The sequence below is a fragment of the Oncorhynchus tshawytscha genome, linkage group LG03 (genome assembly GCF_018296145.1).
Source record: "Oncorhynchus tshawytscha isolate Ot180627B linkage group LG03, Otsh_v2.0, whole genome shotgun sequence".
Classification (NCBI taxonomy): Eukaryota; Metazoa; Chordata; class Actinopteri; order Salmoniformes; family Salmonidae; genus Oncorhynchus; species Oncorhynchus tshawytscha.
Window position 1 is genome coordinate 50,354,376 of NC_056431.1, and position 13,271 is coordinate 50,367,646.

The window sequence follows — 13,271 nt, forward strand, 5'->3', positions numbered from 1 at the left end:
TGCAGTTGTATTCTCTGCTTAAGAAATACTGACCGATTTACTTTTAAAGCGCTTGGCCCCACATTCACATCTGCCACCTTAACCTTCATCAAGGTGTTGAGGCGTACACCTTAGAAATGAAGTGGCAAATGACAGATGGGGCCAATTTATACAAAGGGACATTTCAAAAAGTCAACAAGCACATTGGGTAACAGTCTTTTTTTATTAACAGACATCATGAAAATGTAACAAAATTCAGTTCATTAAAAAAGGAAAATTAAAAAGTGGGGCAGATAGACAAGACTCCTCACAAAATAACTTAATGTCGAGGGGGAGGGTAAATGGTGACGGAGGTATGTACTCAGAGCAACAAAAGCAGAGATTCTGAACCACAAATGGATCCATAGCCTCTAAACCCTACACACACCTGTACATTTGAGCAGATTGGATACAGAAGCATTATAGTCATAGCTTCATCTTGCCTTCCAATGGGCTGCATGGAAATGTCTGCATTTACCCACCAATCCTCTCAGATCTACAGGAGTGGCAAGGGGTCCATTTACAATTCAGCGAGAGAGAACAAAGGCAACAGAGAGAATGTAAAGCACCAGGAAAACAAGATGGAGGGGGACATGGGAGAGCAGAGGTTATATACAGGGAGCCCATGAGTGTGCCTTTTCATGAACACATAATGGTTTTATGTAGGTTGAGCAAATCCAGGTGCTTAAAATGTTAAAGCAAGTAGTGAGAGCCTGTCTGTAGTGTGTAGCTGTTTCAGACCTGGGTTCAAATCAATGATGTATATAAACTCTGGATTGCTGATGCTATGCATTGGCTAATGAGAGGCTTTGGAGCCACCGGTCGGCCATATTGGCAGTCCATAGGAATTCCACTTGAATGTTTCAAGGACAAAATTACATATATTTAAGTATTGTCGTTGTAGCGGGGCCAGTAACATTAGTACTTTTAAGGATGTTTAAAATTACATTTTTTTTACTTTTAGCTCACACAATTACGAATTATGCATGTAGCTGTCTGTAATAGAGTAAATGTGTCAAAAACAATTGTAGACATTTGTTTTACAATGGTGCCAAGTTGGGAGGCGCGGTGGCTTCAAAACAGCGCCCCCTGTCAGTCTAGTGTATATAAAAATCATTGGTTCAAATACTATCTGAAATCTTTCAAATACTTTGAGCATTTGCTTTAGAGTGCCAGATGGGTGGGGTTTGCACATGTGGGACTTCTCTTGGTTCCATTGTAACAGGCAAGCTCAATCAAGCAGTATTTGAATACACGTCTGGTCTCCTGTGTGCAGCTCTCCTCTCAGGCCTCGCTCTCCCCGGCTGAAGCGTTCTGGACCTCCTCCTCCAGGATAGGAACGATGAGGTTGTCCTTGGACATCAGGTTGTACTTCATCACGAAGCGTGTGAACCGATGGCACAGGAACGTCTCATTCTGCAGGGAGGGACATAGAAGGGAAACAAACAAGAGAATTAGGCTGAGTTAGGCTCTGTCCAGAAACAACCCATAGCACGTACCCTCTAGACATAGAGGTGACTCAAGAAAAGCAGTGTCTGATTCACTAGTTTATAGACTGTAGTGCCATTATAGCTTTGGTCTGCATGGGGTCATTACATTGACTACTGAGCCGGGATCAGTGGACCATGAAGTGAAGCTAATCATCTGCCCAGTTCTGGTAATAACCACATATCAGTACTTCCCTACAGACCTTGGCATGGTTTCCCAAAGCATTTTAAGACTAATTCTAACAAACGTAGCCTTAAGATGCTTTTGGGAAACCTGGTCTGAAGCGCCACCTGTTGACTGAATTTGATACAACCACAAAATGGAACATAACTCATCTGGCAGAAAAAAAGCACAATAACTGACCTGATTCTTCTCAATTTCCTCTTCAACCTAATATACACTTGTGGATATGAGCTTTACATTTTCTAATTTAAACAAGCAGAAGAAAGCAGTTTGTGTCCCTGTGACACTATTCTATCAGTTTCAATAAGAACGAGGAGCCAAAATCCAGGTCTATTTGGGAAGTGGGAACTTCCAACTACCACTTACCTCATACTTGTCGAATATCTGGCGATGGTGGAAATAGGCATGAGAGAATATCCTATAGATACGGCGACACACAGAGCCCAGCTTGGCTACAGAGGACTCCTTGATGCTCACACTGGGGAGAGAAGATTGAAAGTGTATGAGTAGGAAACCAAAGTATTGCTTTACATAGTGTGTGTGTGTGTGTGCGCTCACCGGCTGGGGAAATACTTGTTGCTGTTGAGAAGGCAGGCAGCTCCGTCCAGCGTGTGCCTGGTGTAGTCAATGGCAGGACACTGGACACAAACACACAGGCAATTGCATCCTGTGCCATGGCAGGCTAAATTGAAAAATAAAACCCTGAGTGAATTAAATTCTGATTTTAGTAACACTCACCTCTTTGGGGGTTTTGTGTGCAGCACATAGGAAGATCCACTGCTCTGTGGCAGTCATCTGCGTGCAGGTGTCTGGGTGGCACTCACTCTGCAGTTTCACAGCTAGTCCATTCAGCTCCAGACAGAATTGCCTATAACAGAGAGAAAGAAGGGGTGGGTGGGGGAATGGGGATAAGGAAAAAGATGAGTGAGACAAGACCAAAATCATTTACTCTAATTGATTTGGTAGACACACTCAGTGTAGAGAGTCTAATCAGTCAAGTGTGTAGTTGGTATAGGGTCAAAGTAATACGTCTGGTAAGTCAAGTGAAGGAACACAGTGTACCTGAGGTGCTCGTACTTCCACACTCCCTCGTCCTGTCCCTCTGGAGGCTCCAGGATCTTATCGATGTTAGAGCAGTCTGACCGGATGTTCTGCTGAATGTACTGAACATGGACCGGGTACCACTGAGGTTAGTCAAACATCCGGATTCTGCTAGCATCCTTGTTAACAGACTAAGGTTCTGACATGGATGACAATGATCACACTAGATAAGATGCTTTGTAGGTTTATAGGGCAGCAGCCATGTTAAAATAAGGCACAGCTCGTCAATGTCAGGCTTGACAGCTACAAACAGCATTCTGCAATCATGACACTTGAAGCTAATTTGAAGCTCAAAATGGACTCCTCAGTCATTCCCCACTGACTAACTCAACCAAACCTGTTGTACAGCCAGAGTGCTGTCCATCTCCTCAAAGGATTCATCCGGCCAATTGTAGAAATCCTGCAGTGAGAGAGGGACAAAGGGATAACGTTAATCATATTCACTGTATGTGCTCAATGGACAAACATGTCACCTCTCAGCCTTCACACCATCTAGCCATAGACAGCATTGTTTACATTAGCTAGCAAACACTGTATTGGTTGACATGCTAGCTAACATTAGCTAACTGGTAACTGTCAGCTATTTTGACATAGCTTGCTAGCTAGTTAACTGTTGATGAACTGTAGACTTCAGCGCTGTAATTAACTAGCAAAAATATTTAGCATCAGCTAACTATCAAAAAGTCATTACTTGTGTTGACCTTATACTTGTAAAGTGCCCCAAATTACTTAGCTATACTGAACAAAACTATACAACAATTTCAAAGATTTTACTGAGTTACTGTTCATATAAGGAAATCAGTCCCTAAGCCCTAATCTATGGACTTCACATGACCGGGCAGGAGTGCAGCCATGGGTAGGCCTGGGACGGCATGGGCCCACCCACTGGGGAGCCAGGCCCAGCCAATCAGAATTATTTTTCCCCACAAAAGGGTTTTATTACATACAGAAATACTCCTCCTCCACCCCCCCCCCCTCCCTCCCTCCCTCCCTCAGATGATCCCACAGGTGAAGAAGCGAGATATGGAGGTCCTGTGGTTGTGAGACCAGTTGGACCCTGCCAAATTCTCTAAAATGACGTTTATGGTAGAGAAACGAACATTACAGCTCTGGTAGACATTCCTGCAGGTGCATGCCAATTGCATGCTCCCTCAAAACTTGAGACATCTGTGGCATTGTGTTGTGTGACAACACTGCATATTTTAAGTGACCTTTTATTTTCCCCAGCACAAGGGGGGGCTTGTGTAATTATCATGCTGTTTAATCAGCTTCTTGATATGCCACACCTGTCAGGAGGGTGGATTATCTTGGCAAAAGAGAATGCTTACTAACGGGTATGTAAACACATATGTAAATAACATTTTTGAGAAATAAGCTTTTTGTGGGTATGGAACATTTCTGGGATTTTATATTTCAGCTCATGAAACACTTTACTTGTTTCTTTTATATTTTTGTTCCGTGTAGATGAACGTTATCAATACCAAATGTAAACTAGGTTGGCTACTAAATTAAGCTTGCCAAAAGATAACGACCCTGCCGCTACGCTTGTTTACATTGAGCTGCACTGGGATTGGAACTCAATCATTGTTACATTAAGACACCATGGAGCTGGCGCGAGATATGGGTCGGAAAATGTACCTCAATGCTGGAATGGGATGTGCCGCTGTACTCCAAATTGTACATGTATCCACCCTGCTCCATCAAGAAGATTGAAATTCTACCACTTTTTATCATTGATGCATACGCCATCTAATAGGACGCTGAAACTGAATTCCACATTCCTCTCAATAGCATAATTCCCTGTAAAAGTCTTAAGGCCTGTATGTATTGCATTAAAAACAATGGCATAGTCCTTCACCATCACTGGAATTACATATCTATTAAAAAACTCTACATAACTATACATTTGTCCATTTCAATAAATAATTGTGTCAGTAACAAAATACCGTTCTCAAACCATCTATAGAAAAATTATGTATTATTATATTTTATGTCTTTGTTATTCCAAATCAAACATCTATTAGGGGAAAAGTTACGTTTATATACAATTAACCAGAATAGTAACACCTGCTTATGGAAATTGGATAATTTAAGGGGAATTTCAATAAGCTCAGTTACATTTTTGGAAAAATTCAATGCCACCAACCTTTTCAAAAACAAGATTTGGAATAATATTCCAAATCCTATCTGCAAATTGGATGTAATTCTTGATCCACCTAGTCTTAAAGATAATATCTGATGTACCAAAATCAAGCACATTTAAACCACCCAGATCTAGAGTATTACACAATACACTCTTTTTTAAATAATGTGGTTTATTCCTCCAAACAAAATGTAAAAGTTTCAAGTCTACTTCTTTACTTGTTGCGTGGGGAACATCCAATGCCATTGCAGCCATTGCAGTCTCGATATTTCTTCAGTTTTTGACAGCAATATGTGACCATTTAACAACCAAGCATCAAACCTCAACATTCTCAGTGATGGGAGTAAAACTTTAATTAGCCCTTTGTTTGGTTTTTACATATCTTGATGCCCAGGTATGTAGTAACATTTTATGGGAATACAGGCAATATCAGCCAAATCATTAGATTGATACTTTAATGCAAAATGTTCTATTTTATTTAAAAGTCAAACAAGATAGAAGAAAATACATTCAAACACAGCTTTTTATAGATTCTGTTCTATCCCGTTCCATCCCCCCCCCCCCATTAGGTCATTTAATTGAGCTATTGCATCCATGTCTGAATGACTTGTTTAAAGTAATTGCCAAATCTAAAGAAATCCAGTGTTTCAAACATAAAACTATACTCTGCTGTATCGAATGCTTTACAAAAAAAATAGAAATATATTTTTGGGGGATTGACAAATAAAACGGTCGTAATTTGAAAGGTTACTTTAATCTATCAAATCTAAAACCAAAGAATATTATTACGAATGTGCCTCCCTCTCATAAATCCAGATTGACAATCATCAGTAATTGTTTCAAGACATCTTTAATCTTTCTGCAAAGATAACAGTTAACAATTTGACATATTTATTTAAAGTTATAGGCCTCCAGTGTTCTAATATTAAAGCATCTTTATTAGGCTTTGGTAAAGAGATTAAACCTTGAGACATCAAAGAAAGTAACTTCCCCATTTCAATAGCTTCTATGAATACAAATTTTAAAAATCACAAATGTCATCTTGAAATACTTTATAAAAAATTCACTGGTTTGACCTTAATTACCAGATGATGTCTTTCTTAATCTCTTCCAAAGATATATTTTGGTCACACATTATTTTGAACTCCACATCAATACACAAAGCATTCTCTTTTATGGAGGACAGAAAAGAGGTTATATCGCCAACATTATCCCTTTTAGTATATAATTTACCATAGAACTATGTAACAAAGCAAGCCATTTCCTTTGGATTTCTGATGTATGTCCATTAATGTTCAGTTTAACCAAGGAGAGTTCAGCATTTATTTTTTCCAAGTAAAAAATATATTTAGTGTTTTTCTCACCTTCTTCCATCCACTTTGTTCTTGATCTCAAATCAAATTGTATTTGTCACATGCGCTGAATACAACAGGTGTAGTAGACCTTACCGTGAAATTCTTACTTACACGCCATTAACCAAAAACGCAGTTCAAGAAATAGAGTTAATAAAATATTTACTAAATCAACAAAAGTTTTTAAAATCGAATAATTCAAAGTTAACAAGAAATGTACATAACAATGAGGATATATACCGTGGGTACCGGTAGAGTCAATGAGCAACGGTACAGGTTAATCGAGGTCATTTGTAAAGTGACGATGCATAAATAATAAACAGCGAGTAGCAGCAGTGTAAAAACAATGTAAATAGTCCGGGTGGCCATTTGATTAGTTTAGTTGTTCAGCAGTCTTATGGCTTGGAGGTAGAAGCTGTTAAGGAACCTTTTGGTCCTAGACTTGGCGCTCCAGTACCGCTTGCCGTGCATTAGCAGGGAACAGTCTATGACTTGGACCTTCCTCTGACACCACCGCCTACCCTCTGTAGCGCCTTACGGTCAGATGCCGAGCAGATGTCATACCAGGCAGTAATGCAAACGGTCCGGATGCTCTCGATGGTGCAGCTGTAGAACTTTTTGAGGATCTGGGGACCCATGACAAATCTTTTCAGTCTCCTGAGGGGGAAAAGGAGTTGTCGTGCCCTCTTCACAACTGTCTTGGTTTGTTTGGACCATGATAGTTTGTTGGTGATGTGGACACCAAGGAACTTGAAACTCTCGACCCGATCCACTTCAGTCCCGTCGATGTTAATGGGGGCCTGTTCGACCCTCCTTTTCCTGTAGTCCACGATCAGCTCCTTTGTCTTGCTCACATTGAGAGAGTTTGTTGTCCTGGCATCACACTGCCAGGTCTCTGATCTCCTCCCTATAGGCTGTCTCATGGTTGTCAGTTATCATGCCTACCACTGTTTTGTCGTCAGTCAGCAAACTTAAGGACGGTGTTGGAGTCGTGCTTGACCACTCAGTCATGGGTGAACAGGGAGTATAGAAGGGGACTAAGTACGCACCCCTGAGGGGCCCCAGGGTTGAGGATCAGCGTGCCAGATGTGTTGTTGCCTACCCTTTACCACCTGGAGGCATCCCGTCAGGAAGTCCAGAATCCGTAAGCTTTGTCCTCATATATTATGTTTTAATAATGTGCTCATCTTGATGACTCAAGTCCTCTTGTCCATAGATGGTAACAATATCTTTGATTATAGACTTTTGGTCTTAGCAACCACCTTTCCTCTTTGAATGGTCAACCTTCTGGTTTCCCAGTATGCACCATATAACTTCAAAATGGTTGCCTTATTCTAGCATTCAGTTCTAATAGATTTAGCTGCAGTCTTTAACTGTTCATCAGCCGGAAGTGTTTTGTTAAATTTCTGGTAATTGTTATTTTTCTGTCCATCTGTAGATGCTGCGAGGTTGATTGAATGAAAAATGGCTTTATGGTCCATGAGAAGAGGTTTCAATAGAGACATCTACTCTGGATATTAAACAAAAATCGATTCTTGATTGCTTGGACATATCTTTGCAACACAATGTATATTGTTTTATATATATATAGATCTCAAAACCATCAAATCCCAAACATAAATTCAATTTGGAGGGATTATTCATTCTTGTAGCTCAGGAGGTAAGCAATCCCATTGAGGATCCCCAATAGAATTCCAATCCCCTCCAAAATTCAGTCTGGCATCCACAAATATATCTAAAAGTAGATGGATTTCCTGCTAAAAATCTTGAAATAGGTTTTTGAACTGTTATTTGTAGCATAAATGATTTTTGTAGCTTCCCAAAATAAAAAGACCATTCACATCTATAACTAAAATTAACCATCTTCCAGAATGATGAGCCTTACTATTGATTACTTTACCTTTAAACTTCCCTTTCAAAACTGCCAAGCCAGCAGAATGGTTACTTCCATAACAGCACTTTGTGTTGAACAATGGAGATTGTCTGGCACTGAAATTCCAAAATGTCTGCAGTGGTTACTGCTAGCTAGCATGAGAACAAAAAGGGCAGTTTTCCATTAAAACTAGCAGTATTCTTCTCGATGTATCAGTGTGGATACGTGTACAATTGAGTACAGTGGGATATCCCTATCCCATCCCTGCATTGAGGTACGTTTCCTCACCCATATCTTGCACCAGTTCCATGGTGTGGTTAGAGGTTAATATACCCATGATTGCGTTCCTACCCCAGTGCAGCTCAGTCGTAAACAAGTGTAACAGTAGGGTCCGCATCTTCTAGCAACTACGTTAGCTAGCATCAATTAATTAGTTACTTGCTAGCTATCAAAAGTGGTTCTCTGATAGTATTCATATTGGGATTTTAATCTAGTTTGCCAACTATCTAGCTAGACAAGTGTCGAAATGTCTGCTGTGCAACATTTTTAGCAAGCCAAGTTAGCAAGCTACTACCGTTACTGGCTTGCAGCCCCGACCCTTCCTGTGTTTTTCAGAAGCCATCACCGAAATTAAATTCACGGTTGAGGTAAGGCCACTATGATCACCGATGGCCTCTTCACCAAATGCAATCGTATTCAGATTTCTAGAAACATACCTTCGCCTTGGTTCCAGGCCTATTCCTCCTCAGAACTGCAGTACCCTCCGCCATGACCATCTCGACAGAATGCCCGGATGCAAATGATGCACAAGCTTGTGTGACGGATAACAAGAACTGGGAGTAGTGAGCTACCAAATGGTTGTCATTCCTCCAGAGATATCACTGACACTGCACATTTGCGTACGTATGTGTGAATCATAGTATTTGAAGAATACGAGTGTATGCAGGGGTGGAAGGACCTTTTACCAAAACGTTATGCAGATCTGATTCTGTATATGTATATTCAACTTGTCTTATTCAGAGTGTTGCAGGTGGGGGCCTGTGAAACGCACTCCTCAGCCTGAACAGTCCCCACTTGCACATAAAATACATCTCAAATCCTCTTTTCATACATCTGCTCAGGAGATACACATCCAGATTCAATAGTCCACTTTATTATTGTAACAAAACATGATCAGAATTATTTACAATTGAATAACATATTTTTTAAAAACTAAGACATGAACAAGGCAACAATCTTCTCTAATAGGATGGATGGGGGTTACAGGGATGTTTTACAGTGAAACAGATTTTACTCTACATATTTGCCAAGGATGTCAGCATCACGGAACAGGAAGTATTCCTGAAAGACAAATGGAGATAAATTAAAATAGACAATCAATACACAAACTAATGAATACAGTAGTAGGACATCATTTCAAATGATCACTTATCATACATCTAATAACAATAAAGTCAAACAGTTCTAGACATGCCTTGTCTTCCAGGTCTACTTTAGTTCCTCCATACTCTGGCAGAAGGACCGTCTCTCCAACTTTGACACTCATGGGTGTCAGCTTCCCTTTCTGAATGAGATCAGTAGAAAAAAAAAAGGATTGCTATATTGGATCTGGGAATTGTGAAATCTGATAAGCCAGTTAGACAACTCAGACAGACTGTAAGCCACAATTGTAGACAGACTCCAGTTAGTTACACAAATCATACACAAGCTACTGTTTAGCCAGAGAGTAAGATCGAAGTAAATTACCTGGTTTGTGGAGCCTGGTCCCACTGCCACCACTGTGGCCTGCAGAACCTTGCCTTGGGCCTTCTCTGGCAACATGATGCCCCCCTTTGACATAGTCTCCGCAGCCAGACGCTCCACCAGCACCCGGTCAAACATGGGAAGGAATTTCCTGAAAGCCTAAAAGATGTATGAGAACGGTTTTATGACGGAGACAACGTACAACAAAACATTGAAACGGATTTAATCTACATAGCTCATCTGAGGTTGAGAAGTGTTGGACTCTTCTTCAGTGAGTGCTTGACATTCCAATTGTTATACCCTCAAATTGCCACCAGCTAGAGTTTGATCCATTGTGTGAACTGAAAAAGGCTTAAGTAATACAAATGCACGAGGGGCCCCTTCAATAGCCAAAAGGAGATGTGTTTTAACCACCTGCCATCATCTGCTGAAAATAAGGACAATTTTGTGGGGGACTGTTTATTTAACTAGGCAAGTCAGTTAAGAATTTGCTCTTATTGACAATGACGGCCTACTCTGGCCAACGCTGGGCCAATTGTAAGCTGCCCTATGGGACTCCCAAACATGGTCAGATGTGAGAGAGCCTGGATTCGAACCAGGTACTATAGTGACACCTCTTGCACTGAGATGCAGTGCCTTAAACTGCTGTGCCACTCTAGCGCCCCAGTGTACACCATTCAAAACCTTAAGGTGGATTCCAAGAGTTCCTGGCTTGGTAATTGTAGTTGCTCTTATTGAAAGGCTATTTTTTGTGAACGTCCGAAATGAATCACATCTGTGAAAGAGACTTTCATTTAAGGTTAGGCCTACTACCATTTAAGCGCTACTAAAAAAAAGGGCACTTTGGGATCTAAATTAACATATCTTTTAGCTGAATGTATCCAAATGAGCTTGCACACGGAACACAAGAGTCACTAAAGGTATACATAAACCTACTACAGGTTAGTGGTACTCTATGCAAAATAGTTGGAGTGAGTGAAGTTGACAATATGGTGGATGCCCGACAGGCTGTGGAGATTCTGTGTCGTTCAACAGTTTTAGGGAAACTGATATGCTGATCGTGAAGGTGGATTTTATTGTATATGTGATTAATTGTCCTGCCCAAATGAACTGGCCATAATTGTATTTGCAGCTGAAAGGTTATTGGGTCTCCAGGACTTCACGGCCGAAACATTGCAAGGAATACTGTGCAAAGATGCTCTTCCTTCTCAAGCCCCAGAGTCTGAAGGGATCAGAGTTGACGTTTGAATGACTAAAGGAGTACATTGATTTGTTTCTTTGGCTTTTATTTGGGAACAATACGAGTATACTAACCCGTACAGTGGGTGGCGACATACACCTCACATTTTTGCCATAGAAAAATAATTAGTGGAACCTTCCTCACAAATTATTTCCTGTACAGTTACAAGTAGAGGGTTTGTCACTGCCCTTGACTACTAGCAGTGTCCAGGCAATTTGCAAGTAGAGCCTGCCAAAGGCAACAAAGACACCGTTAGTATTCACTATTGAAAAGATGTAAAGCAGCATTTCCCAAAGGGGCGCACATCTGGGGTTTTACCCTAACACTACACAGCTAATTAAAATGATCAAAGCTAGATGATTATTTGAATCAGCTGTGTAGTGCTAGGGCAAAAACCAAAACGTACACCCTTTGGGGTTCCGAGGACCGAGTTTGGGAAACCCTGGCTTAAAGCAAGCAATTGTTAGATATTTGATGTACCACAATCTTTAAGCTAAAACTACAAAAAAATAAAAAGGGTATGGATTCTCTCTGTGGCCTGCATAATGCAAGGAGTTTAGGAGTCAACATTTTGAAGATTTGCAACACCAGCTGCCTGTCTGGTAACAGATGCATCTTTGACCTTGAATGAAGGTTGTCGGTGAGACAGAGGAGGGTTTGTGGTTCTAGGCTGTTGACTCCTGGGCAGGGCTCTCCAACCCTGACCCACAGATAAACTTCTATACTAATCATGGCTTTGATGTTAGACTAAATTCCAGAACAGGTCAGGGAGTGTGCGCACACACCCCCACTTGGGCCCAAAAATCTATCAAACTTTATTTGTGTCACATTCTTCCTAAACAGGTGTAGACAAACAGTGAAACCTGGGCAAGGCTTTGTGGGGTTTAGTAGGCTCAAGGACCCAGACGTCAAGAGATAACATTGAACAAAAACAAATAATTTGAGGTCTGTTCTTCAGTGACCGGGGTTTCAGATCCCATTCTAACATCTTTAGAATACTGTGCAATATTCCCAAACAGAATTGTGCAATCTAGTGCGGCAAAATGTATGGACAAATAAAATGCTGTGACGCTGTTGAACATGGGGTCAGGGCTTCTGCGTTACCCGGAACTGGTTGATAGCCGGTAATTCCCTTTTTCGTTGTGCAAGGGCAGACAGTGAAATAAACTAGAACATACAATAGGTCAAATAAAATACCACACTTGTGCACATATCAATTTAGATTGCAACAGCAAATGCTTCTACTCATCACTTTATTCGTTCTTCATAGTTCACTAGTACCCATCAACTACAGTGCCAATTGTGAAACTCGTGCTGGCAAGTGTATATATATATATATATATATATATATATATATATATATATATATATATATATATATATAGAGAGAGAGATAATTGCCAGCACGAGTTTTTGAGATTGATGGCGCAAAATAGCAAGTAATCTCGAGCTCGCTAATTTAGCTATCGTACAATCAGAAGTGTGGGACAATGCATTGCAGATCGCATAGGTCACTATATGACACGCCTTTACACAGTAACCGTAGCTAGCTAATATGATAAAGTCCTCCTGTATTCTTGGTCATGCCTGACCTTGCCTGCGAGAAATCAAAGCATAGGTTAGCTAATGCAATAGGAAACTCGGAATGCTAACTCTGCTAGTGACAAACTTGGCATCCTAAATTATATTCTAGCTATGTGTTTTTGATAAAGAATGTCTTACCATTTATGTGAGAGACCTTGTAATGTTGAGCACCGACTTCTTTGAGCGTGGATTTGACACACTGAACGAGTCCCCACGTGAGGAAATATCAAGAAATGGTTCACGCATGCGTGTCTTCAAACGTCCTTACTTTACAGTTCCTGGAGAGTTTCAGTTCCAAAATATTCCGTTACCCCCACAGAATACAAAAGGCAGGTGTACATATAGAAGGAACTCGCCAGGACAGTTGTGAAGAAATTATAATTTATGTTTCATGTGTTCTCATGTGATTGCAGTTTGCAGCAATGTTGCACAAGGTGTCAACTTTGAACCCCCCCTTTCTCTCCAATGGCGCATGAGAAAGTTCTGGAACATGGGGCCCTGGAATGAGCATATCAGTGAAACATGCAGTTTTATTGACAAGTTAAA

The 13,271-nt window shown here is 40.7% G+C and overlaps 1 protein-coding gene across 3 annotated transcripts; it reads right to left on the reverse strand.

The window, feature by feature from the left end:
- Window positions 1–183: 183 nt before the first annotated feature.
- On the reverse strand, window positions 184–13,187 carry LOC112238152 (MOB-like protein phocein). 3 transcript variants are annotated; one of them, XM_024406750.2, is made up of 8 exons: window positions 12,864–13,187; window positions 9,905–10,060; window positions 3,128–3,190; window positions 2,752–2,852; window positions 2,428–2,557; window positions 2,248–2,327; window positions 2,056–2,167; window positions 184–1,434 (listed from the first exon to the last, which is right to left on the reverse strand). In XM_024406750.2, exons 1-8 carry the CDS (start codon window positions 12,864–12,866, stop codon window positions 1,303–1,305), a joined length of 777 nt encoding a protein of 258 aa, XP_024262518.1. In that variant the 5' UTR covers window positions 12,867–13,187; the 3' UTR covers window positions 184–1,302. The 3 variants fall into 3 exon arrangements, with proteins under 3 accessions (XP_024262518.1, XP_024262508.1, XP_024262513.1); XM_024406740.2 differs by lacking the exons at window positions 9,905–10,060; window positions 12,864–13,187 and adding an exon at window positions 8,875–8,998; XM_024406745.2 differs by lacking the exons at window positions 184–1,434; window positions 2,056–2,167; window positions 2,248–2,327; ... (1 more) ...; window positions 2,752–2,852; window positions 3,128–3,190 and adding exons at window positions 9,292–9,499; window positions 9,633–9,722 and having other exon boundaries at window positions 12,864–13,155.
- Window positions 13,188–13,271: the final 84 nt, after the last annotated feature.

Excerpts from the sequence above, each read along its gene's own strand:
- LOC112238152 (XM_024406750.2), bottom strand. Across the intron at positions 2,853-3,127 it reads GCACTCTGGCTGTACAACAG|TACATTCAGCAGAACATCCG; the intron begins GTTTGGTTGAGT and ends GTCCATGTTCAG. Across the intron at positions 2,558-2,751 it reads TGGAAGTACGAGCACCTCAG|GCAATTCTGTCTGGAGCTGA; the intron begins GTACACTGTGTT and ends TCTCTGTTATAG.